General features: G+C 46.7%; 1 protein-coding gene across 3 annotated transcripts in view; it reads left to right on the top strand.

The window, feature by feature from the left end:
• The first annotated feature begins 18983 nt into the window (after positions 1–18983).
• Positions 18984–27852, top strand: part of LOC143964211 (C-type lectin domain family 10 member A-like) — an 82118-nt gene continuing 73249 nt past the window's right edge. For 2 of the 3 annotated variants that reach the window (XM_077473920.1, XM_077473918.1), the window contains exon 1: positions 18984–19066. In XM_077473920.1, coding sequence (XP_077330046.1) covers positions 19033–19066 — 34 coding nt within the window. In that variant the 5' untranslated portion in view covers positions 18984–19032. Of the gene's footprint in view, positions 19067–23993; positions 24080–27852 lie in introns of those variants that run through there. The other variant, XM_077473919.1, reaches the window with a different exon arrangement.

The following is a 27852-nucleotide window of genomic DNA, read 5'->3' as shown; positions in this document are numbered from 1 at the left end:
CGAGAAATGCTGCATTCTGATTTTGCGTGTGCTGGCAGAGTAGGAATTCCCACTCCCAGAGAAAGAGTTGCGGGTACCAATCCAACAGCACCTGCAAGAAGACAGTGGTTTGAAGATGTGTTGGTGACTTCTGATATGAGGTCATTCTTTCAGCTGACCCATCGACAGGTGTCATCTGGATCCAACATCAGGGAACGCCTTGACCGTCTGGTGTCCGACTACATCTGGTTAACGGCCAATGTGGACGCTCTGAGGAGTGATGAACCCCTGGACTACTGGGTGGGCAGGCTTGACCTCTGGCCAGAGCTTGCCCAATTTGCAATGGAACTGTTGGCTTGCTCCTCGTCCAGTGTCCTGTCCGAAAGGACGTTCAGCACAGCAGGGGGGATCGTGACCGATAAGCACACTCGCCTAGCTCACGACAGTGTTGACTACCTCACATTTCTAAAAATGAATGAGGCATGGATCTCAGAGGAATTCAACACATGTGACCAGTAGACCATGTATATGCATAACTCTATAAACAATTTATTTAATCCAGCACACAGACCTTTTTTCTACCTTTGGCTCACTTCCTTGTACAAAAAAGCACACCGTACTAAATGCCCGTACCCTCCTGTTTGAAGAGGCTGAGCGGTGTCATATTTTTGGGTCCTGCAGCAAGTTGCTGGTATCAGTGCTCTCTATCACGGTGCTGGTGTGGTGTCAGTGCTCTCTATCTCGATGCTTCTGTCAGTGCTCTCTATCTCGGTGCTGGTGTCGTGTCAGTACTCTCTATCACGGTGCTGGTGTCAGTGCTCTCTATCTCGGTGCTGGTGTATGTGATCTATCTCGGTGCTGGTGTCAGTGCTCTCTATCACGGTGCTGGTGTGGTGTCAGTGCTCTCTATCACGGCGCTGGTGTCAGTGCTCTCTATGTCGGTGCTGGTGTCAGTGCTCTCTGTCTCAGTGCTGGTGTCAGTGCTCTCTCTCTATCTCGGTGCTGGTGTGGTCTCAGTGCTCTCTATCTCGTTGATGGTGTGGTGTCAGTGCGCTCTATCTCGGTGCTGGTGTCAGTGCTCTCTATCTCGGTGCTGGTGTCAGTGCTCTCTATCTCGGTGCTGGTGTGGTGTCAGTGCTATCTATCTCGGTGCTGGTGTGGTCTCAGTGCTCTCTATCACGGTGCTGGTGTCAGTGCTCTCTATCTCGGTGTTGGTGTCAGTGCTCTCTATCTCGGCGCTGGTGTCAGTTCTCTCTATCACCGTGCTGGTGTCAGTGCTCTCTATCACCGTGCTGGTGTCAGTGCTCTCTATCACCGTGCTGGTGTGGTGTCAGTGCTCTCCATCTCGATGCTGGTGCCAGTGCTCTCTATCACCGTGCTGGTGTCAGTGCTCTCTATCTTGGTGCTGGTGTGGTGTCAGTGCTCTCTATCTTGGTGCTGGTGTGGTGTCAGTGCTCTCTATCTTGGTGCTGGTGTGGTGTCAGTGCTCTCTATCTTGGTGCTGGTGTGGTGTCAGTGCTCTCTATCTCGGTGCTGGTGTGGTCTCAGTGCTCTCTATCACGGTGCTGGTGTCAGTGCTCTCTATCACAGTGCTGGTGTGGTGTCAGTGTTCTCTATCTCGGTGCTGGTGTGGTTTCAGTGCTCTCTATCATGGTGCTGGTGTGGTGTCAGTGCTCTCTATCTTGGTGCTGCTGTCAGTGCTCTCTATCTCATTGCTGGTGTGGTGTCAGTGCTCTCTATCTCGGTGCTGGTGTGGTCTCAGTGCTCTCTATCTCAGTGCTGGTGTCAGTGCTCTCTATCACGGTGCTGGTGTGGTGTCAGTGCTCTCTATCTTGGTGCTGGTGTCAGTGCTCTCTATCTCGGTGCTGGGGTCAGTGCTCTCTCTCACTGTGCTGGTGTCAGTGCTCAGTCTCTGTCATGGTGCTGGTTTCAGACAGTGAGGGAGATAGCAGCAGAGAAGCCAATCAGCAGGCAGTGCCAGCACCATGGCTGAGGATCAGCACTGGACTGGTACCTCCGGACCACCGCAGTGGAGCCCTGCATAGGTGGGGGTAAGGGCAGAGGGAGGGGTTCAAGCACAGGTTGGCACACTGGGACACTGGCACAGGACTGCGCTGCCCTGACTGTGGCACTGATCATCTCCTGCACCCCCTTCATAGCCTGGCCTGACCTTGCCTCTCCTCCATGGCCTTCATGTGCTCCTGAATTGTCAAAATTTCACAGAAAAAAAAGAATGCTTGTCGTTATCGATCCCAGATTCACTTAATACTTTTGTTATGTCAGTGTCCATGTGGTGGGACTATGTGTGCACAGTTAGTAAGTATTTTGTGGCTGAAAATATGACCTGTAGGTTTTTAAGGTTTGCCTGCCATTAAAGTCAATAGGGCTCGCTACAAACTTTGCGGTTCACAAAATTTTGGCCACGTTCGCGGTTCGCGTTCGCGAAACGTCCCGTCGAAAGTTCGTCCATCACTACTACCAAACCTTTCTACCAACTTTATCTCCATACATGTTAAATCTATTTGCTTCCCTACTCAAAGGCACCTTTCCCCACCCCAATGTCTGCATGGCCACATTGCTGTTATACCCAAACCAGACATAGACTCATCTATCCCAGATAATTTACCGCCCTATTGCTTTATTAAATTCGGATTACAAAATCTTCACCAAAACATTAGCAAACAGGCTTTCGAGAATTTTACTGTCACTGATACATAAAGATCAAGTAGGGTTTGTCACCACGAGACACGCAGGTGACAACACAAGGCGTACAATAGATCTCATCGACCTATTGACTAGAACTAAAGCCTCTGCATTGATATTGAGCCTAGATGCACAGAAAGCGTTTGATCGCCTTAGCTGGCCCTTCATGTTTGCAATTTTGTCAAAGTACGAATTTTCTGGATCCTTTGCACAGGCCCTTCGATCCCTATATTCCCATCCCACCTCCCATTTTACAACTCTCATCCCATCTATCTCCAACATTCCCTCTCAGCAACGGCACCAGACAGGGATGCCCATTGTCACCTTTACTCTTTATTCTCAGATTAGAACCTCTAGCTACAGCCATACGCAAATGCCCCACTATTACAGAAGTACACCTACGTCAAAGAGAAAACAAACTGTCCCTCTTTGCTGATGACGTACTTTTAACACTCACACGTCCACACACATCTCTCCCTTCGCTTCGCAATATTCTATCATCCTTTAGTGCAATCTCAGCCTTTAAAATCAACACTGCCTAAACAGAAGCCCTTCCCATTAATATTGCACCCCCCTCAACTGGCCATTCTCCAACGAAATTATAACTACCACTGGAGCTCCACCTCGTTGAAATATTTAGGTATCCAGCTCACAGCTTCTTACTCCACGTTATACCAGGCTAATTTCCCCCCTCTATTCAAGGAAATTAATCGGTTACTGACCCATTGGACCACTCTTCCCGTTTCCCTCCTCGGACATATAAACATCCTCAAAATGTCAATACTCCCCAAACGACTATATTTATTTGAGACACTCCCAGTGGCGATACCTACGTCACAGCTGAAAATCCTTCAAAGGAGAAGTCTCCATTTTATATGGAACAATACCTCCCATGGAGTGGCAGGATAAGTGGTCATGGCACGTAAGCTTAGAGGGGGCCTAGGACCCCCCGACTTCATTAAATATTACTATGCCTCCCACTTAAGGGTCCTCACTTTCTGGACCAACAGGAAAGCCCCAAACAGATGGGCCGAGATCGAAATGAGTGTAACCTCTCCAGTGCACCCATGTTACATGCTCGGGCCATCCAATGATAAATACATGCCCCAGCAGAGAGGTCTATGCCTGGCTCCAATGCTCTTCACATTAGCAATTTGGAAAATGTGTTCTGATCGCTTCTCCCTATCTTCTCCATGCTCACTGCTTACAAACATTCTCTTTAATCCGGACATACCAGATAGTCTGTCCCTTCATGGGAGGCACATGCCTGATGAAGGGGTCCTGTGTGACTCTGAAACGTTGCACTACCTGTTCTGTGCATTTCAGGGTCTTTGCACCTGCTGTGTCCATTATGAGGGGTTCCCATATCCTTATGCTGAGTTCCTGGATCTGAACACCTGCTGAGCCCATTATGAGGTGTCCCAACATCCCTGTGCTGAGTTCTTGGGTCTGTACACCTGCTATGCCCATTATGATGGGTTCCCACCATCCCCGTGCTGAGTTCTTGGGTCTGTACACCCACCGTGCCCATTATGAGGGGTTCCTACCCTCCCTGTGCTGAGTTCCTGGGTCTGTACACCTGCTGTGCCCATTATGAAGGGTTCCCAAAATCCCTGTGCTGAGTTCCCTGGTCTGTAACCAGCTGTGCCCATTATGAAGGGTTCCCAAAATCCCTGTGCTGAGTTCCCTGGTCTGTAACCTGCTGTGCCCATTATGAGGAGTTCCCACCATCCATGTGCTGAGCTTCTGGGTCTATACACCTGCTGTGCCCATTATGAGGGGTTCTCACAATCCCTGTGCTGAGTTCCCGGGTCTGTACACCTGCTGTGCCCATTATGATGGGTTCCCACCATCCCTTCATTATTTATATTTATTTCATACAAAGGTGGGTGAGAACAGAGCTGGGATTATGACTAAGAGATCTCACTGCTGGAGAATTGACCATAAAAGACATAAATAAGCCAGCCAGGCCCCACCTGTAACAAAGACCCACTTTTGGTAGGACTAACCCATTAATGAAACCCTTTAGGGCTGACAACATGTTGATTTTTGTTTCTTCGTGGAAATGTTTCAGAGTACCCGAGTACCTGTCACAGTCCATCAGAGTACCCGAGTACCTGTCACGGTCCATCAGAGTACCCGAGTACCTGTCACAGCCCATCAAAGTACCCGAGTACCTGTCATGGTTCATCCGAGTACCCGAGTAGCTGTCACAGCCCATCAAAGTACCTGAGTACCTGTCACGGTTCATCCGAGTACCCGAGTAGCTGTCACAGCCCATCAAAGTACCCGAGTACCTGTCATGGTTCATCCGAGTACCCGGGTACCTGTCACAGCCAATCAGAGTACGCGAGTACCTGTCACAGCCCATCAGAGTACCCGAGTACCTGTCACAGCCCATCTGAGTACCCGAGTACCTGTCCCAGTCCATCTGAGTACCCGAGTACCTGTCCCAGTCCATCTGAGTACCCGTCACAGTTCATCTGAGTACCTGAGTACCTGTCACAGTTCATCTTAGTACCCGAGTACCTATCTCAGTCCATATGAGTACCTGTACCGCCCTTCAGAGTACCCAAATACCAGTCACCAAGCCATGAGAGTACCTGTCACAGTCCATCAGAGTACCCGAGTACCTGTCACGGTCCATCAGAGTACCCGAGTACCTGTCACGGTCCATCAGAGTACCCGAGTACCTGTCCCAGTCCATCAGAGTACCCGAGTACCTGTCCCAGCCCATCAGAGTACCCGAGTACCTGTCCCGGCCCATCAGAGTACCCGAGTACATGTCCCAGCCCATCAGAGTACCCGAGTACCTGTCACGGCCCATCAGAGTATCCGAGTACCTGTCACGGCCCATCAGAGTACCCGAGTACCTGTCCCAGCCTATTAGAGTACCCGAGTACCTGTCCCAGCCCATCAGAGTACCCGAGTACCTGTCCCAGCCCATCAGAGTACCCGAGTACCTGTCACAGCCCATCAGAGTACCCGAGTACCTGTCCCAGCCCATCAGAGTACCCGAGTACGTGTCACAGCCCATCAGAGTACCTGAGTACCTTTCCTAGCCCATCAGAGTACCCGAGTATCTGTCACGGCCCATCAGAGTATCCGAGTACCTGTCACGGCCCATCAGAGTACCCGAGTACCTGTCCCAGCCCATCAGAGTACCCGAGTACCTGTCACGGCCCATCAGAGTATCCGAGTACCTGTCACGGCCCATCAGAGTACCCGAGTACCTGTCCCAGCCCATTAGAGTACCCGAGTACCTGTCCCAGCCCATCAGAGTACCCGAGTACCTGTCCCAGCCCATCAGAGTACCCGAGTACCTGTCACAGCCCATCAGAGTACCCGAGTACCTGTCCCAGCCCATCAGAGTATCCGAGTACCTGTCACGGCCCATCAGAGTACCCGAGTACCTGTCCCAGCCCATCAGAGTACCCGAGTACCTGTCCCAGCCCATCAGAGTACCCGAGTACCTGTCACAGCCCATCAGAGTACCCGAGTACCTGTCCCAGCCCATCAGAGTACCCGAGTACGTGTCACAGCCCATCAGAGTACCTGAGTACCTTTCCTAGCCCATCAGAGTACCCGAGTACCTGTCACGGCCCATCAGAGTATCCGAGTACCTGTCACGGCCCATCAGAGTACCCGAGTACCTGTCCCAGCCCATCAGAGTACCCGAGTACCTGTCCCAGCCCATCAGAGTACCCGAGTACCTGTCACAGCCCATCAGAGTACCCGAGTACCTGTCCCAGCCCATCAGAGTACCCGAGTACGTGTCACAGCCCATCAGAGTACCCGAGTACCTGTCCCAGCCCATCAGAGTACCCGAGTACGTGTCACGGCCCATCAGAGTACCTGAGTACCTGTCGCGGTCCATCAGGGTACCCGGGTACCTGTCACAGTCCATCAGAGTACCCGAGTACCTGTCACGGTCCATCAGAGTACCCGAGTACCTGTCCCAGCCCATCAGAGTACCCGAGTACCTGTCACGGTCCATCAGAGTACCCGAGTACCTGTCCCAGCCCATCAGAGTACCCGAGTACCTGTCACGGTCCATCAGAGTACCCGAGTACCTGTCCCAGCCCATCAGAGTACCCGAGTACGTGTCACAGCCCATCAGAGTACCCGAGTACGTGTCACGGCCCATCAGAGTACCCGAGTACCTGTCACGGTCCATCAGAGTACCCGAGTACCTGTCCCAGCCCATCAGAGTACCCGAGTACCTGTCCCAGCCCATCAGAGTACCCGAGTACCTGTCACGGCCCATCAGAGTACCCGAGTACCTGTCCCAGCCCATCAGAGTACCCGAGTACGTGTCACAGCCCATCAGAGTACCCGAGTACCTGTCCCAGCCCATCAGAGTACCCGAGTACGTGTCAGGGCCCATCCGAGTACCCGAGTAGCTGTCACAGCCCATCAAAGTACCCGAGTACCTGTCATGGTTCATCCGAGTACCGGGTACCTGTCACAGCCAATCAGAGTATGCGAGTACCTGTCACAGCCCATCAGAGTACCCGAGTACCTGTCCCAGCCCATCAGAGTACCCGAGTACGTGTCACAGCCCATCAGAGTACCCGAGTACCTGTCCCAGCCCATCAGAGTACCCGAGTATGTGTCACGGCCCATCCGAGTACCCGAGTAGCTGTCACAGCCCATCAAAGTACCCGAGTACCTGTCATGGTTCATCCGAGTACCGGGTACCTGTCACAGCCAATCAGAGTATGCGAGTACCTGTCACAGCCCATCAGAGTACCCGAGTACCTGTCACAGCCCATCTGAGTACCCGAGTAGCTGTCACAGCCCATCAAAGTACCCGAGTACCTGTCATGGTTCATCCGAGTACCGGGTACCTGTCACAGCCAATCAGAGTATGCGAGTACCTGTCACAGCCCATCAGAGTACCCGAGTACCTGTCACAGCCCATCTGAGTACCCGAGTAGCTGTCCCAGTCCATCTGAGTACCCGTCACAGTTCATCTGAGTACCTGAGTACCTGTCACAGTTCATCTTAGTACCCGAGTACCTATCTCAGTCCATATGAGTACCTGTCACCGCCCTTCAGAGTACCCAAATACTAGTCACCAAGCCATGAGAGTACCTGTCACCAGGCCATCAGAGTACCCGAGTACCTGTCACCAGGCCATCAGAGTACCCGAGTACCTGTCACCAGGCCATCAGAGTACCTGAGTACCTGTCACCAGGCCATCAGAGTACATATCTCCAGCCCATCAGAGTACCCAAGTACCTATTTGCAGCCCATGTCTTATAGAATATAGGTTGGGGTGTTTGCTTTCCAAAATGGGGCCATTTTGTGGGTAATTTCCCTGTCTTGGTGGTCCAGGACCTTCAAAAGTGTGATAGGTAGGAATGAAATGAGATGTGTCATTTATGCTCCTAGAATGCCTGAACATACTTCTTCAATGTTCGCCCTCTCTATGTGGCCAGGCTGTGTAAAAGTCCTACACATGTGGTATCGCCATACTCGGGAGGAGAAGCAGAATGTGTTTTGGCATGTAATTTTTGCTATATACATGCTATATGTTAGAAAAATCTTATAAATTGACAACTTTGTGTAAAAAAAAATGCGTTTTAATTTTTTTCCACATATTCCAAAAACTTCTGGAAAAAAAATAACCGTTCAAAAGACTCATTATGCCTCACAGATTATACGTTGGGGTGTTTGCTTTCCAAAATGGGGTCATTTTATGGGAAATTCCATTGTCCTTGTACACCAGGGCCTTCAAAAGTGTAATAGGTGGTTGAGAAATGAGATGCGTCATTTTTGCTCGTAGAACGTCTGAAGGTACTACATCAATGTTGGTGCTCTGTATGTGGCCATGCTGTGTAAAAGTCTCACACATGTGGTATCGCCATACTCAGGAAGAGTAGCAGAATGTATTTTGGGGTGTAATTTGTTGTATGCGTATGCTGTGTGTGAGAAATAACCTGATAATATGACAATTTTGTAAAAAAATTATAATAATAAAAAAAAAATCTTCATTTTGCAAAGAATTGTGGGAAAAAATTACAACTTAAAAAAAACTCACCATGCTACTTACTTAATACCTTGGAATGTCTACTTTGTAAAAAGGGGTCATTTGGGGGGTATTTGTACTTTCCTGACTTGTTAGTGTCTCAAGAAATGAGATACACCTGATGTACTGATGGCCTGATCAGATGTGATCAATTTTCAGCGATTGGCACCATAGTTTGTAGACTCTATAACTTTAACAAAGACCAAATAATATATACTAATGTGGGTTATTTTTACCAAAGATAGGTAACAGTATAAATTTTGGCCAAAATGTATGAAGAAAAATTACTAATTAGCAAAAATGTATGACATAAACAAAGAAAAAGGCATTTTTTTCACAAAATTTACGTTTTATTTTATTTATAACACAGAAAATAAAAAACCCACTAGTGATTAAATACCACTAAAAGAAAGCTCTATTTGTCTGGAAAAAAGGACGCAAGTTTCATATGGGTACAGTGTTGCATGACTGAGTAATTGTCATTCAAACTGTGAGAGCACTGAAAGATGAATATTGGTCTGGTCAGGAAGGGGGCGTAAGTGCACTGTATTGAGGTGGTTAAAGAGGAAGTGAACTTCCCTTGATTGTATGTATCTATAGCTAGGCCTGTAATAAGGCTTACCTATAGGTACCATAAATATTTCCTAAACTTGCACTGTTTGGGAGATATTTACTGTATACTCCGTCAATGACATCATCGGAACATGCGCTCTGAAGGATTGGCCGTCTGTGCCGTTTCTTCGGAGCCCTGTACCGTGATCAGCAGCACACATACGCATGCGCGGGAGTGACCCGGAAAGAAGGCGGGCGAGGATGGATGTGGCCTCCAGTGAGGACGACGAGGGCTTCGTTTGCAGGTAATTTTCACCTAATGTGATAGTATGCGATGCCTTTACTTTACCAACAAAAATAAAATAGAGGTCGGGTTTATTTTCTCTTTAAGTGGATAGTAATGACATTATAAAATATAACTTTTCCTCTTCTCATTACATGCCTTATTTTAGACCCAATGAAGTCATCACTGGATATCTCTGATTCTCCATGCAGTGCTGGCAGATCATCGGTGGTGGGAGGGGCCGGCAGGGTGCTTCCTGAAGACACCACATCACCCTGCCTCAGTCCTCCTCTCAAGAGCAAGCAGTGGGCCTGATGCAAACAGTGGGCTGGGTTTTAGGAGGAGTTATGCACATATCTAAAGCCTTTTGTGGGTGGGTGCAGTGTGGAAAAGCACACACTCAGTCCAGGGGCAAATAATGGAGCCTAAAATGAAGTCAATGGTTGGAAGGAGGCCAAACTGGGAACACTCACAGATGCCAACGGCGTGTAGCGGAGCTGGTTTCAGTTTAACTGACAGCGTCTGTCTGGAGGGATGGAAAGCAGCCTGGCTGGTCCAAGACCAAATAGGAAGGTGTCCAAGGAGAGTGGCAGATCCCCAAGCTTTCCCTACTCATCTGGAACCTTTCCCTACCGCTAATACTTACGCGCTGAACAGTGGCAGCTGGTGTCTGCCGGTCAGTCTGGCACTAACCGCATATAGGCAGCAGGCATCAGACATCAGGCATTGGGCAGTAGGCATGGGACATCGGACATTAGGAGTCAGACATCAGGCATCGAAAGTCGGGCATCGGACATCAAGCAGCAGGCATCAGACATCAGGCATGGGACATCGGGCAGCAGGCATCAGACATCGGTCATCAGGCGTCAAACATCGGACATTGGTCTGCAGGCATCAGACATCAAGCATCAAACATCAGGCATCAGACATCGGGCATGGGACATCAGGCATCGGACAGCAGGCATCGTACATCGGGCATGGGACATCAGGCATGGGACATCAGGCATTGGACATCGGGCATTGGACATCGGGCAGCAGGCATCAGACATCGGTCATCAGACATCAGGCGTCAAATATCGGACATTGGTCTGCAGGCATCAGACATCAAGCATCAAACATCAGGCATCAGACATCGTGCATGGGACATCAGGCATCGGGCAGCAGGCATCAGGCGTCAAACATCAGGCATCAGACAACGTGCATGAGACATCAGGCATCGGAAAGCAGGCAACAGGCATCAGACATTGGGCATCGGACATCAGGCATCGAACATAAGGCATCGGACATCGGACATCAGGTAGCAGGCATAAGAAATCAGGCATCGGACATCAGGCATTGGGCAGCAGACATTGGACTATAGGCATTGGGCAGCAGGCATGGGACATCAGGCATTGGGCAGCAGGCATTGCAGGCATGTAGTAATAACAACCAATGAGGTATCACCCCAGTACCATTCTTTAGAGGCTGATGGTCAGCTCTCTAGTAATAACAACCAATGAGGTATCACCCCGGTACCATTCTTTAGAGGCCGATGGTCAGCTCTCTAGTAATAATAGCCAGTGTTGGTCATCTTACTTTAAAAAAGTAATTAGTTAAGTTACAAAAAGTAATTGCGTTAGTAACTCAGTTACTACATTGGAAAAGTAATTAGTTACTCAGCAAAGTAACTGTGACTTTTTTTTTTATATTCTAAGGGGCGGGTCTAGTATTACTGTTATTACTGTAAGGGGTGCGTTCCCCCCTGCACGTCTATTTCCCCTCTGTACTCCCCTGCACGTCTGTTCCCCCCCACACATATATCTGTTCCCCCTCTGTACCCCACTACACGTCTGTCATCCCCCCACAAACATATATCTGTTTCCCCTTTGTACATCTGCCCCCCCCAAACTCACTGATTGGATCGTTCATCGGATCAGAGTCAGATCAGAGATAATTTTTTGGATCAGCAGATAATAATTGAATTTGCAAAAACCTGTGAAAATTCCACCACCTTATAGTCCCTACTGTAATATCCACAATCTCCCCACTATAATATTGGCTGAGTATGAATGGGTACGGCTGAGCATGGCTGGGTACGGCTGGGTATCGCCGAGTATGGCTGGGTATTGCTGAGTATTGCAGAGTATGGCTGGGTATTACCGAGTATTGCAGAGTATGGCTGGGTATTGCAGAGTATGGCAGAGTATGGCTGGGTATTACCGAGTATGGCAGGGTATAGCAGAGTATGGCTGGGTATGGCAGAGTATGGCAGAGTATGGCTGGGTATGGCAGAGTATTGTCAGGGTATTGCAGAGTATTGGCTCAGTATGGTAGAGTATTTTAAGGGTATTGCAGAGTATTGGCTCGGTATGGCAGAGTATTTTCAGGGTATTGCAGAGTATTGACAGGGTATTGGCAGGGTACTGCAGAGTATTGCATGGTATTGCAGAGTATTGGCACGATATTGCAGAGTATTGGCAGGGTATTGGTAGGGTACTGCAGAGTATTGCATGGTATTGCAGAGTATTGGCACAGTATTGCAGAGCATTGGCAGGGTATTGGCAGGGTACTGCAGAGTATCGCAGGGTATTGGCAGGGAATTGCAGAGTATTGGCAGGGAATTGCAGAGCATTGTCAGGGTATTGTCAGGGTATTGCAGAGTATTGTCAGGGTATGGCAGAGTATTGGCAGGGTACTGCAGAGTATTGCAGGATATTGCAGAGTATTGGCAGGGTATTGCAGAGTATTGACAGGGTATTGGCAGGGAATTGCAGAGTATTGGCAGGGAATTGCAGAGTATTGGCAGGGTATTGCAGAGTAGTGGCAGGGTATTGGCAAGGTATTGCCACGGTATTGCAGAGTATTGGCACGGTATTGCAGAGTATTGGCAGGGAATTGCAGAGTATTGGCAGGGAATTTCAGAGTATTGTCAGGGAATTTCAGAGTATTGGCAGGGTATTGCAGAGTATTGGCAGGGTATTGGCAGGGTATTGGCAGGGTATTGGCAGGGTATTGGCAGGGTATTGGCAGGGAATTGCAGAGTATTGGCAGGGTATTGCAAAGTATTGGCAGGGTATTGCAGAGTATTGGCAGGGTATTGCAGATTATTGGCAGGGTATTTCAGAGTATTGGCAGGGTAGTGCAGAGTATTGGCAGGGAATTGCAGAGTATTGGCAGGGTATTGCAGAGTATTGGCAGGGTATTGCAGAGTATTGGCAGGGAATAGCAGAGTATTGGCAGGGTGCTGCAGAGTATTGGCAGGGCATTGCAGAGTATTGGCAGGGAATTGCAGAGTATTGGCAGGGTATTGCAGAGTATTGGCAGGGTATTGGAGAGTATTGGCAGGGAATTGCAGAGTATTGGCAGGGTATTGGCAGGTTATTGCAGAGTATTGGCAGGTTATTGCAGAGTATTGTCGGGGTATTGCAGAGTATTGGCAGGGTATTGGCAGGGTACTGCTGAGTATTGGCAGGGTATTGCAGAGTATTGGCAGGGTATTGGCAGGGTATTGACAGGGAATTGCAGAGTAATGGCAGGGTATTGCAAAGTATTGACAGGGTATTGCAGAATATTGGCAGGGAATTTCAGAGTATTGGCGGGGTATTGCAGGGTATTGGCAGGGTATTGCAGAGTATTGGCAGGGTATTGGCAGGGTATTGCAGAGTATTGGCAGAGTATTGGCAAGGTATTGGCACAGTATTGCAGAGTATTGGCAGGGTATTGCAGAGTATTGGCAGGGTATTGCAAAGTATTGGCAGGGTATTGCAGAGTATTGGCAGGGAATTGCAGAGTATTGGCAGGGAATTGCAGAGTATTGGCAGGGTATGGCAGAGTATTGGCTGGATATGGCAGAGTATTGGCAGGGAATTGCAGAATATTGGCAGGGTATTGCAGAGTATTGGCTGGATATGGCAGAGTATTGGCAGGTAGGGATGAGCTTCGAGTTCGAGTCGAACTCATGTTCGACTCGAACATTGCCTGTTCGCCTGTTCAGCGAAGAGTGAACAATTTGGGCTGTTCGCAGCAAATTCGAAAAGCCGGAACACCCTATACAAGTCTATGGGAGAAATCTAAAGTGCTCATTTTAAAGGGTAATATGCAGGTTACTGTCCTAAAAAGTGTTTGGGGACCCGGGTCCTGCCCCAGGGGACATGGATCAATGCAAAAAAAAGTTTTAAAAACGGCCGTTTTTTCAGGAGCAGTGATTTTAATAATGATTAAAGTGAAACAATAAAAGTGTAATATTCCTTTAAATTTCGTAGCTGGGGGGTATCTATAGTATGCCTGTGAAGGGGCGCATGTTTCTGGTGCTTAGAACTGTCCCTGCACAAAGTGTCATTTGTGCAGGAAAAAAAGTCTTTTAAAATCACTTGCGGCTAAATTGTCGGGTCTCCGTAATACAGAGAACACTCAATGAGTGTTCTCTGTATTAGCCGACAATTCATTCATTCATTGATAAAAAAAAAAAAAAAAAAAAAAAAGCGTGGGGGTTCCCCTAAATTCAATTACCAGGCCCTTCAGGTCTGACATGGATATTAAGGGGAACCCCGTGTCAAATTTAAAAAAAAAATTGACGTGGGGGTCCCCCTAAATATCCATACCAGACCCTTCAGGTCTGATATGGATATTAAGGGGAACCCCGCATCAAATTTAAAAAAAAAATTGACGTGGGGGTCCCCCTAAAAATCCATATCAGACCCTTTATCCGAGCACGCAACCTGGCAGGCCACAGGAAAAGAGGGGGGGACGAGAGAGCGCCCCCCCCTCCCTCCTGAACCGTACCAGGCCACATACCCTCAACATTGGGAGGATGCTTTGGGGGTCTGTGACCCCTCAAAGCACCTTGTCCCCATGTTGATGAGGACAAGGGCCTCATCCCCACAACCCTGGCCGTTGGTTGTGAGGGTCTGCGGGCGGGGGGCTTATCAGAATCTGGAAGCCCCCTTTAACAAGGGGACCCCCAGATCCCGCCCCCCCCTGTTTGAAATGGTAAGGGGGTACAAAAGTACCCCTACCATTTCACAAAGAAAGTGTCAAAATGGTTAAATAAGACAAACACACTTTTGAAAAATTCCTTTATTAAAAATGAAAAAAATAAAAAAAAGATTCCAGCGGTGCTAATCCACTCTTGCTATCCAGCGACGGATCTCCGGGGTCCAGCGATGGATGATCATATCCAGCGACGGGGGATCTCTCAGTCCAGCGCTGTCCATACATCCTTCTTCTGTCTCCACTCCGGAGACACTGCAGAGAGCCCAGCGCTGACGTTTCTTATATTAGGAGGGCGGAGCCACCCGTCACCTGACCCCGCCCCCTCTGACACTGGTGAAGGGAGCCAGGGGTTCCCCAGTGACGTGTGGGTGACCCCGCCCCCTCTTATGTAACGGAAACCTGCGTTACATCAGAGGGGGCGGGGTCACCCACACGTCACTGGGGAACCCCTGGCTTCCCTCTCCAGCGTCAGAGGGGCGGGGTCAGGTGACGGGTGGCCCCGCCCTCCTAATATAAGAAACGTCAGCGCTGGGCTCTCTGCAGTGTCTCCAGAGTGGAGACAGAAGAAGGATGTATGGACAGCGCTGGACTGAGAGATCCCCTGTCGCTGGATATGATCATCCATCGCTGGACCCCGGAGATCCGTTGCTGGATAGCAAGAGTGGATTAGCACCACTGGAATCTTTTTTTTATTTTTTTCATTTTTAATAAAGGAATTTTTCAAAAGTGTGTTTGTCTTATTTAACCATTTTGACACTTTCTTTGTGAAATGGTAGGGGTACTTTTGTACCCCCTTACCATTTCAAACAGGGGGGGGCCGGGATCTGTGGGTCCCCTTGTTAAAGGGGGCTTCCAGATTCTGATAAGCCCCCCGCCCGCAGACCCTCACAACCAACGGCCAGGGTTGTGAGGATGAGGCCCTTGTCCTCATCAACATGGGGACAAGGTGCTTTGGGGGGTCACAGACCCCCAAAGCATCCTCCCAATGTTGAGGGTATGTGGCCTGGTACGGTTCAGGAGGGAGGGGGGCGCTCTCTCGTCCCCCCCTCTTTTCCTGCGGCCTGCCAGGTTGCGTGCTCGGATAAAGGGTCTGATATGGATTTTTAGGGGGACCCCACGTCAATTTTTTTTAAAAATTTGATGCGGGTTCCCCTTAATATCCATATCAGACCTGAAGGGTCTGGTATGGATATTTAGGGGGACCTCCACGTCATTTTTTTAAAAAAAATTGACACGGGGTTCCCCTTAATATCCATGTCAGACCTGAAGGGCCTGGTAATTGAATTTAGGGGAACCCCCACGCTTTTTTTTTTTTTAATCAATGAATGAATGAATTGTCGGCTAATACAGAGAACACTCATTGAATGTTCTCTGTATTACGGGGAGCCGACAATTTAGCCGCAAGTGATTTTAAAAGACTTTTTTTCCTGCACAAATGACACTTTGTGCAGGGACAGTTCTAAGCCCCAGAAACATGCGCCCCTTTACAGGCATATTATAGATACCCCCCAGCTACTAAATTTAAAGGAATATTACACTTTTATTGTTTCACTTTAATCATTATTAAAATCACTGCTCCTGAAAAAACTGCCGTTTTTAAAACTTCTTTTTGCATTGATCCATGTCCCCTGGGGCAGGACCCGGGTCCCCAAACACTTTTTAGGACAGTAACCTGCATATTACCCTTTAAAATGAGCACTTTAGATTGTGAACGTTCGAGTCCCATAGACTTTAATAGGGTTCTAAAGTTCACACGAAGTTTAGGTCTGTTCGCAGGTTCTGGTGCGAACCGAACAGGGGGGTGTTCGGCTCATCCCTATTGGCAGGGAATTGCAGAGTATTGGCAGGGAATTGCAGAGTATTGGCAGGGTATTGCAGAGTATTGGCAGGGTATTGGCAGGGTATTGGCAGGGAATTGCAGTGTATTGGCAGGGCATTGCAAAGTAGTGGCAGGGTATTGCAGAGTATTGGCAGGGTATTGCAGAGTATTGGCAGGGTATTGGCAGGGAATTGCAGAGTATTGGCAGGGTATTGCAAAGTATTGGCATGGTATTGCAGAGTATTGGCAGGGTATTGCAGAGTATTGGCAGGGAATTTCAGAGTATTGGCGGGGTATTGCAGAGTATTGGCAGGGTATTGCAGAGTATTGGCAGGGTGTTGCAGAGTATTGGCAGGGTATTGGCAGGGTATTGCAGAGTATTGGCAGGGTATTGCAGAGTATTGGCAGGGTATTGGCACAGTATTGCAGAGTATTGGCAGGGTATTGCAGAGTATTGGCAGGGAATTGCAGAGTATTGGCAGGGTATGGCAGAGTATTGGCTGGATATGGCAGAGTATTAGCAGGGAATTGCAGAGTATTGGCAGGGTATTGCAGAGTATTGGCTGGATATGGCAGAGTATTGGCAGGGTATTGCAGAGTATTGGCTGGATATGGCAGAGTATTGGCAGGGTATTGCAGAGTATTGACTGGATATGGCAGAGTATTGGCAGGGAATTTCAGAGTATTGGCTGGATATGGCAGAGTATTGGCAGGGAATTGGAGAGTATTGGCAGGGAATTGCAGAGTATTGGCAGGGTATGGAGGGATGGCTGTGACTGCAATTTTCACAGAGCAGCGCTGTGGGTACTACAGATGCAGCCCACAGCGCTGCTGCCATCCGATTTCTCCCCTCCGCTGTACAGATCAGCACACAGTGGGGAGAGAGGACGCCAGTTTGTTTACAAGTGACCAATTCGTTATTTGACAGAGCAATCACATTGTAAATGGCCGACGGGTGCACCAAGATGGCCGCCGCTCCGGAGCTAGGCCGAAGCCGCGGCCTTTCCTAAAGCCGAGGCTGCGAAGCGCTCCGGATCGTGGCACGTGACATCCGTTGCGCCCCTAGTGGCGGTAGATGTCATTGTGGCATTACGGCAATTACATCTACTGCCCCCCGTTTTGGTGGATGTAATTGCGGTAACGCCGCCCATGTAATGGGAATGGCGTTACCATGAGGAGAAGAGTAATCAGTTAGATTACTTGTTACCCTTTAAAGTAACGGCGTTAAGTAACACCGTTTACTTTAACTCCGTTACTTACATCACTGACAATAACCAATGATGTATCACTCCGGTACCATTCTTTAGAGGCCGATGGTCAGCTCTCTAGTAATAATAACCAATGCGGCTAAGTAGCCACTCGGCTGTTATTACAAGCAGCGGGAGGGGACATCCCCCCCTGCCACCTTCTGCTGCTCACCTGGTCTCTCTCGTCCAAACGGCAGACCTGAGCAACCAGCCGGCAGGGATTTGATCGGATCTCGGATGTACTAACCTGGAAGCGACGTCACAATGTCACGACGTTACTTCCAGTTTACTGGAGAGCCAACAGCGCCAGTTTTCAGAAAACAAAAGCATTCAAAAATACCGATCTTTGTGTTTTAAATACTTTCAAGTGCAAAAGAGGGATTTGGGGTCTTACAGACTCCAGATCTCTCCATAAAGAGTACCTGTCACCAACTATTACATTCCTTCTGACAGCAATAAAAGTGATAAAAAATAAATAAATTAAAGGGACAGGATAAAAAAATAAAAATAAATAAGATTTTTTATTTTTTTAAAGAGACCTATCCCTCCGTGCTCGCGCGCCAAAGCAAACACATACTTAAGTCGGGTCTGCAAATGTAAACTGTGTTCAAACCACGCATGTGAGGTATCACCACAAACGTTAGAGCGAGAACAATAATTCTAGCACTAGACCTCCTCTGTAACTCTAAACTGGTAACCACTAACAGGTAACCTCTAAAAAATTGAAAGTGTCGCCTATGGAACATTTTAAGTATCATAGTTTGTCACCATTCCACGAGTGTGCTCAATTTTAAACCATGACAGGTAGGTATCTATTTACTCTGCGTAAAATCATCTTTCACATTATACAAAAAAATTGGTCTAACGTTACTGTTTTTTTTAATAAATACATTGAAGTGTATTTTTTTCCAAATAAATTGCGTTTGAAAGATCTTTGCGCAAATACGGCGTGAAATATAGTAGTGGAATGACCGCACAATTTATTCTCTAGGGTCTCTGCTAATATATATATATATATATATATATATATATATATATATATATATATATATATAATGTTTGTGGGTTCTAAGTAATTTTCAAGCAATAAATACTGATTTTAACTTGTAAGCAACAAGTGTTTGAAATGCAGTAGGCCTGGTCTAATTATTTGCCAGCTCAAATGTTATTTTTGATGATTAGTAGTGTAAACAAATTTATTATAACCCAATCATAGTCCATAAACCACTGAGATTAAATAACAAGTTCACGCGTGGACACATGTTTCTACAGAATATTACAGAAACGCACACACTTCCTCTTTATTGTGGCATTTCTAAGTTCCTAAAACTGAAATGCAGTATGTGGCAACACCATATTTTAGGAAGCTGCTGAAGATAAAATCATCAGATATCGAAGATGCAGACTGAGCAGCGCACAGAATCGGGTTTGTCTGCAGCCTGCAATGAAGGGGGCTAAAAATCTGGAGAGGGAACCAGGTAGGTTGTAGATGTGATCATTGATTAATATTCAGGGGGGGGTAATAGGAATGGGGTCACTTTGACATAGTCGGCAAGCATAGGGATTACTTTGATGCATTTGGCTAGTGAGGGGTCACTTTGATGTAGTTGACCAGAAAGGGCTCACTTTAACACAGTTGACCAGGAAGGGATAACTTCAATGCAGTTGACCAGACATTGCTCACTTTCATGCAGTTGGCCAGAGTGGGATCACTTTGATTCAGTTGGTCTGGGAAGGATCACTTTGATTCAGTTGGCTATAAAGGGATTCATTTCATTCAGTTGGCCAGATAGGGATCACTTTGAAGCTTTTGGCCAGAGGAATCACATTGGTGCAGTTGTCCTTTGAGGGATCACTTTTATTCAGTTGACCAGACAGGGATCACTTTGATGTAGTTGACCAAAGAGGGATTCCTTTGATTCAGATGACCATAAAAGTATCACTTTGATGCAGTTAACCAGAGAGGGATTGCTTTGATGCAGTTGGCCAGAGAGGGATCACTTTGATTTAGTTGGACAGAGAGGGATCACTTTATTCATTTGACCAGAGAGGGATCACTTTTACACTGTTGGCGAGAGAGAGATCAAGTTTATTCATTCGACCAGAAAGGGCTCACTTTGATGCAGTTGACAAGAGAGGGATTACTTTGATTCAGTTGACCAGAAAGGGATAACTTTGATGCAGTCGACCAGAGATTGATTACTTCAATTCAGTTGGCCACAGAGGGATGACTTTGATTCAGTTGACCAGAAAGGAATAAATTTGATGTAGTTGGCCAGAGAAGGATCACTTTGACGCAGTTAGCCAGAGAGGGGTAACTTTATTCAGTTGGCTAGAGAGGGATGACTTTGATTCAGTTGACCAGAAAGGAATACATTTGATGCAGTTGGCCAGAGAGGGATCAATTTGATTCAGTTGGCCAGAGAGAGATAACTTCATTCAGTTGGCCAGAGAGGGATCACTTTGACGCAGTGGACCACAGAGGGAACACTTTGACGCAGTTGACCACAGAGGGATCACTTTGATTCAGTTGACCAGAAAGGGCTTGACCAGAAAGGGATAACTTTGATGCAGTTGACCAGAGAGGGATCACTTTGATGAGGTTGGCCAAAAAGGGATCACTTTGATGCTGTTGGCCAGAGAGGGTTAACTTTAATGCTGTTGGCCAGAGAGGAATAACTTTGAAGCAGTTGGCCAGCAAGGGATAATTTTGATTCTGTTAGCTAGAAAGGGATCACTTTGATTCAGTTGGCCAGGGAAGGATAACTTTGATGCTTTTGGTCAGTTGGCCAGAGAAGGATACATTTTTTGAGTTGGCCAGAGAGGGATCACTTTGACGCTGTTTACCAGAGAGGGATCACTTTAACACAGTTCACTAGAGAGGGATTCATTTGATTTAGTTGACTAGAAATGGATAACTTTGATATAGTTGATCAGAGAGGAATGACTTTGATTCAGTTGACCAGAAAGGAATACATTTGATGCAGTTGGCCAGAGAGAGATCACGTTGATGCAGTTGGCCAGGGAGGGATCACTTTGATTCAGTTGACCAGAAAGAGATAACTTTGATTCAGATGACCAGAAAGGGATCACTTTGATGCAGTTTACCAGAGAGGGATCACTTTGGTGCATTTGGCTAGAGAGGGATCACTTTGATGCAGTTGGCCAGAGAGGGTAAATTTGACTCAGTTGGCCAGAGAGGGATAACTTTATTCCATTGGGCAGAAAATGATAACTTTATACAGTTGACCATAGAGGGATCACTTTGATTCAGTTGACCAGAGAGGGCTCACTTTGACATAGTTGGCCAGCAAATTAACTACGTTGATTCTGATGGCCACTGAAGGATTACTTTGATTCAGTTGACCAGAAAAGGCTCACTTTGACACAGTTGACCAGAGAAAGACCACTTTGATGCAGTTAGCCAGAGAGGGATCACTTTGATGCATTTGGCCAGAGAGGAATCACTTTGACACAGTTGACCACAGAGGGATCACTATGATTTAGTTGATCAGAGAGGGGTCACTTTGACATAGTTGGCCAGCAAAGGAACTACGTTGATGCAGTTGGCCAGAGAGGGACCACTTTGATTTAGTTGGCCAGAGAGGTATAACTTTAACCAGTTGACCAGAGAGGGATCACTTTGACACTGTTGGCGAAAGAGAGATCAAGTTGATTCAGTTGACCAGAAAGGGCTCACTTTGATGCAGTTGACAAGAGAGGGATTACTTTGATTCAGTTGACCAGAAAGGGATAAGTTTGATGCAGTTGACCAGAGATGGATTAATTCAATGCAGTTGGCCAGAGAGGGATGACTTTGATTCAGTTGACCAGAAAGGAATAAATTTGATGCAGTTGGCCAGAGAAGGATCACTTTGACGCAGTTAGGCAGAGAAGGATGACTTTGATTCAGTTGACCAGAAAGGAATACATTTGATGCAGTTGGCCAGAGAGGAATCAATTTGATTCAGTTGGCCAGAGAGGGATAACTTTATTCAGTTGGCCAGAGAGGGATCACTTTGACGCAGTTGACCACAGAGGGAACACTTTGACGCAGTTGACCACAGGGGGATCACTTTGATTCAGTTGATCAGAAAGGTCTTGACCAGAAAGGGATAACTTTGATGCAGTTGACCAGAGAGGGATCACTTTGATTAGGTTGGCCAAAAAGGGATCACTTTGATGCTGTTGGCCAGAGAGGGATAACTTTGATGCTGTTGGCCAGAGAGGAATAACTTTGAAGCCGTTGGCCAGCGAGGGATCATTTTGATTCCGTTAGCTAGAAAGGGATCACTTTGATTCAGTTGGCCAGGGAAGGATAACTTTGACGCTTTTGGCCAGAGAGGAATTACATTGGTGCAGTTGTCCAGCAAGGGATCACTTTTATTCAGTTGGCCAGAGAGGGATAACTATTTTGAGTTTGCCAGAGAGGGATCGCTTTGACACTGTTTACCAGAGAGGGATCACTTTAATACAGTTGACTAGAGAGGGATTCATTTGATTTAGTTGACCAGAAAGGGATAACTTTGATGCAGTTGACCAGAAAGGAATACATTTGATGCAGTTGGCCAGAGAGGAATCAATTTGATTCAGTTGGCCAGAGAGGGATAACTTTATTCAGTTGGCCAGAGAGGGATCACTTTGACGCAGTTGACCACAGAGGGAACACTTTGACGCAGTTGACCACAGGGGGATCACTTTGATTCAGTTGATCAGAAAGGTCTTGACCAGAAAGGGATAACTTTGATGCAGTTGACCAGAGAGGGATCACTTTGATTAGGTTGGCCAAAAAGGGATCACTTTGATGCTGTTGGCCAGAGAGGGATAACTTTGATGCTGTTGGCCAGAGAGGAATAACTTTGAAGCCGTTGGCCAGCGAGGGATCATTTTGATTCCGTTAGCTAGAAAGGGATCACTTTGATTCAGTTGGCCAGGGAAGGATAACTTTGACGGTTTTGGCCAGAGAGGAATTACATTGGTGCAGTTGTCCAGCAAGGGATCACTTTTATTCAGTTGGCCAGAGAGGGATAACTATTTTGAGTTTGCCAGAGAGGGATCGCTTTGACACTGTTTACCAGAGAGGGATCACTTTAATACAGTTGACTAGAGAGGGATTCATTTGATTTAGTTGACCAGAAAGGGATAACTTTGATGCAGTTGATCAGAGAGGAATACAATTGATGCAGTTGGCCAGAGAGGGATCGCTTTGATTCAGTTGACCAGAAAGGAATACAATTGATGCAGTTGGCCAGAGAGGGATCACTTTGATTCAGTTGACCAGAAAGGGATAACTTTGATTCAGATGACCAGAAAGGGGTCAGTTTGATGCAGTTGGCCAGGGAGGGATCACTTTGATTCAGGTGACCTGAAAGGGATCACTTCGATGCAGTTTACCAGAGAGGGATCGCGTTGATGCAGTTGGCCAGCGAGGGATCGCTTTGATTCAGTTGACCAGAATGGGATAACTTTGATTCAGATGACCAGAAAGGGGTCACTTTGATGTAGTTTACCAGAGAGGGAGGATCACTTTGGTGCATTTGGCCATAGAGGGTCACTTTGACACAGTTGGCCGGAGATGGATCACTTTGATGCAGTTGACCAGAGAGGGATCACTTTGACACAGTTGACCACAGAGGGATCACTGTGATTTAGTTGATCAGAGAGGGGTCACTTTGACATAGTTGCCCAGTAAAGGAACTACGTTGATGCAGTTGGCCAGAAAGGGATCACTTTGACGCAGTTGACCAGAGAAAGACCACTTTGATGCAGTTGTCCATAGGTAAAAGCTTTGATGCAGATGGCCAGTGTCCAAACCACGTATGTGAGGTATCACCACAATCGTTAGAGCCAGAAAAATAATTCTAGCACTAGACCTCCTCTGTAACTCTAAACAGGTAACCACAAAAAAATTTTGTGTCGACTATGGAACTTTTTAAGTACCATAGTTTGTCGGCATTCCATGAGTGTGCTCAATTTTAAAGCACAACATGTTTGATATCTATTTACTCTGCTTAGCATTACCTTTCACATTATACAAAAAAAAAAAATCAGGCTCATTTTTACTGTTTTATTTATTTTTTTATTCGTCAAAGTGTATTTTTTCCAAATAAATTGCGTTTTAAAGATTGCTGAGCAAATACAGTGTGACATAAAGTATTGCAAGCTCAGCTCAAATGTTATTTGAATGATTAGTAGTTCAAGCAAATGTATTATACATCAATCATAGTCCATAAACCACTGAGATTAAATAACAACAAGTTCATGAGCGGGCACACGTTTCTACAGAATATTACAGAAATACATGCACTTCCTCTTTATATCAGCATTTCTAAGTTCCTAAAACTGAAATGCAGTATGTGGCAACACCTTATTTTAGGACGTTCCTAAAGATAAAATCAACAGATATCGAAGAGGCAGACTGAGCAGCGCACAGAATCGGGTTTGTCTGCAGCCTGCAATGAAGGGGGCTAAAAATCAGGAGAGGGAATCAGGTAGGTTGTAGATGTGATCATTGATTAATATTGGGGGGGGGGGGGGGGATAGAATTGGGGTCACTTTGACATAGTTGGCAAGCATAGGGATTACTTTGATGCATTTGGCTAGTGAGGGATCACTTTGATGTAGTTGACCAAAAAGGGCTCACTTTAACACAGTTGACCAGTAAGTATGAGTCAAACACCCCCCTGTTCGGTTTGCACCAGAACCTGCAAACAGACCTAAACTTCGTGTGAACTTTAGAACCCTATTGAAGTCTATGGGACTCGAACGTTCAAAATCTAAAGTGCTAATTTTAAAGGCTAATATGTAAGTTACTGTCCTAAAAAGTGTTTGAGGACCTGGATCAATGCAAAAAAAGTTTTAAAAATGTCAGTTTTTTCGGGAGCAGTGATTTTAATAATGATTAAAGTGAAACAATAAAAGTGTAATATTCCTTTAAATTTCATACCTGGGGGGTGTCTATAGTATGCCTGTGAAGGGGCGCATGTTTCCCGTGCTTAGAACTGTCCCTGCACAAAGTGTCATTTCTGCAGAAAAAAAAGTCCTTTAAAATCACTCGCGGCTATAATGAATTGTCGGCTCCCGTAATACAGAGAACAGTCATTGAAAGTCATTGATAAAAAAAAAAAGTGTGGGGTTCCCCCAAATTCAATTACCAGGCCCTTCAGGTCTGGTATGGATATTAAGGGAACCCCGCGTCAAATTAAAAAAAAAAAAAATGACGTGGGGTTCCCCCTAAATATCCATACCAGACCCTTCTGGTCTGGTATGGATATTAAGGGGAACCCCACGTCAAATTTAAAAAAAAAAATTGATGTGTGGGTCCCCCTAAAAATCCATACCAGACCCTTTATCTGAGCATGCAACCTGGCAGGCTGCAGGAAAAGAGGGGGGACTAGAGAGCGCCCCCCCCTCCTGAACCGTACCAGGCCACATGCCCTCAACATTGGGAGGATGCTTTTGGGGTCTGTGACCCCTCAAAGCACCATGTCCCCATGTTGATGGGGACAAGGGCCTCATCCCCACATCCCCAAGTTTCTGCATGGTACATGAGATTAGACAATGAACAGTATGTCATTTGAAATACAATGTTACGATTGAGGTACATATAGAATGCATAGAATCAAATCGGTAATCACATAGATCAACTAAAACATGTAAAACTATAGTAGGTCCTGGAACTAGATGAACAAGTATGGCTCTGTTGGTGAAACAATTGTGGGGTTAATTGTGTAAGAGTCAATGGGAAATCGGGTATGTCACCACGACACCCACACACCCCTGTCAGGAACTAACTGTGCGTGGGTAAGGGCATTACCGGTCCGGTTTTCTTCTGCTGTCTTGCCAGTTTCCCAGTTGTGGTATGCACGATTCACAATGTCTTAGCCCACGTACACACGGTCAGAGATTTTGCCAACCAAATCCGTCGGATTTTGCCCGTCAGATTTAGTCCGACAGATTGTGTCCAAAACTGTTGCATTTCGTTACAATGGGACTACATTCAGGCTAGTAGCCAATAGCTTTGATGTAGGAATTTGATCTGAGCATGCGTGGCACTTGGTCCGATGAAAATGCTCTACACATGATCGGATTAGGTCCGTCCGGCCCAGTTGGTCGGGAAATATTTCCAACACGGAGATTCGGATGGAATCAGTCCGATGCATACCACACACAGTCGGATTATCTGACGACACAGTCCGATAAGACTCATTCCGACAGATTCTCCGACCGTGTGTACAAGGGCTAAGATTCTACGGATAGGTCAAAGTTCTACTTCGGAGTCTTGGTATAATGGCTAAACTCCAAGGTTAGTCGATGGTTTGAGTTTGTGTGAGTTCCAAGCAGTCTAGTTCTAGAGTTCGTCTGTGAGCCTTATGTATTATTATGGGGGAAAACAAGTATGGGAAGAGAGGTGTGGGGGTGGGGGGTGGGTGTATGTCTATGGATAGTTGTCCATTATATTTGTTAGATGTACAGCTCTGTCCCCCAGGTCAAGCTATGGGGAATTGGTTAAGATGTTGTGGTATTCTGATGGTTCCTTAAAATGAAGCCAACAGGCCCAAGTTTTATGGAACTTTGCTGGGGAATTCCATGCCTGGTGAATTAGATCTTCAATCTCAGCTATTTTCCCTACTCTTTGGAGCCATTCAGAGGTGCTAGGGGGAGAACTATCCTTCCAATGAATGGGTATGCATAGTTTTGCTGCGTTGAAGAGGTGTAGGGTGAGATACCTTTTGTAGGCCGATTGGGGAATAGATGTATGGTGGAGTAGGTATTGAGCTGGTGTAAAGTCTGGGGTGTAGGTTGTTATTTGGGAGATAAGACGGTGTACCTCTTTCCAATGGGGTTGAATTTGGGGGCACTCCCACCAAATGTGGAGTAGCGACCCCTGAAAAGTGTTGCATTGCTAGCAGAGTGAATGCCTGGTGAATCAGATCTTCAATCTCAGCTATTTTCCCTACTCTTTGGAGCCATTCAGAGGTGCTAGGGGGAGAACTATCCTTCCAATGAATGGGTATGCATAGTTTTGCTGCGTTGAAGAGGTGTAGGGTGAGAGACCTTTTGTAGGCCGATTGGGGAATAGATGTATGGTGGAGTAGGTATTGAGCTGGTGTAAAGTCTGGGGTGTAGGTTGTTATTTGGGAGATAAGACGGTGTACCTCTTTCCAATGGGGTTGAATTTGGGGGCACTCCCACCAAATGTGGAGTAGCGACCCCTGAAAAGTGTTGCATTGCTAGCAGAGTGGAGGAATGCTGGGGTGGAATATATGTATTCCGTCAGGGGTCCTGTACCACCTGGAGTATATTTTAAATCCATTTTCCTGTGCAGGGACATTTAAGAACCCTTTGTGTATATGGGTAAAGATATGATCCCATTCCTCCTGTGATAGGTCTGTTGCAAGTTCCCTTTTCCATTTTTGGCTGGTCATATTATCTTTGGGAGAGACATTAGTAAACAATATAGAGTACATGTCTGATAGTACATGTCTTTGGGGTTCAGATCTAGTGCTTATTGCTTCAAAAGGTGTATGATCTCTGCACCAGTTGGATTGTGGTTTGGAGCTAAGTAGGAAGTGCCTTATCTGAAGGAAATTGAAGAAAGGGATGTCTGTGTCAGGGAATCAGGAGGAAAGGGTTTGGAAGGGTACCAGCTTACCCTTATCAAAGAAGGATTCTGCTCTGAATGAGAGGTTTGTGTTTGCTGTTAGTTGCAGAGTGTGTAATACCTGAGGCAAAGTCTGGATTTCGGTCAAGTTGGGTCAAGAGTCTGGGTGAGGAGGCAATACTCAATCTCCTACAAACTTTCCGAAACATCTGCAACGTGGGGCCAATTAAGAGGTGGTTCTTACTCTACTTCGGGGTCCCTAGATGGCTTATTCATGGAAGATGGTGAACTGGCAGTAGGGAGAACACCCCCTTGAATCAAATCCAAGCTTTACTCCTAGTGTGCAGGTGCCGATCAACAATTCTGGCCAGATGGCATGACCAATAGTATTTTTGTATGTCAGGGAGGCCAATACCTCCTTTCATTGTAGGCTTTACTAATTTTTCCCAACTCACACGCATATGTTTGGAGGCCAGATAATCTTTAGGCATAGCTGTTTGTATGTGGCAAAAAATTATAGAGTTAATTTGATCAGTACAGTCTGTAACAGTGGAGTCTGAGGAGGATGTTCATTTTTACAATTGCTGCTCTCCCGAACCAAGAGAAGGTGTCCTTGTTCCAGTTGTGGAGTTCCTGTTAATTTTTAAGAATGAGGAGAAT

This window comes from Lithobates pipiens, unplaced genomic scaffold (genome assembly GCF_037356315.1).
Source record: "Lithobates pipiens isolate NorthernLeopardFrog02 unplaced genomic scaffold, aLitPip1_a1.2 Scaffold_8, whole genome shotgun sequence".
Classification (NCBI taxonomy): domain Eukaryota; kingdom Metazoa; phylum Chordata; class Amphibia; order Anura; family Ranidae; genus Lithobates; species Lithobates pipiens.
The sequence above is the reverse complement of the archived record's forward strand: the minus strand, read 5'-3'. Positions and strand labels throughout refer to the sequence as shown.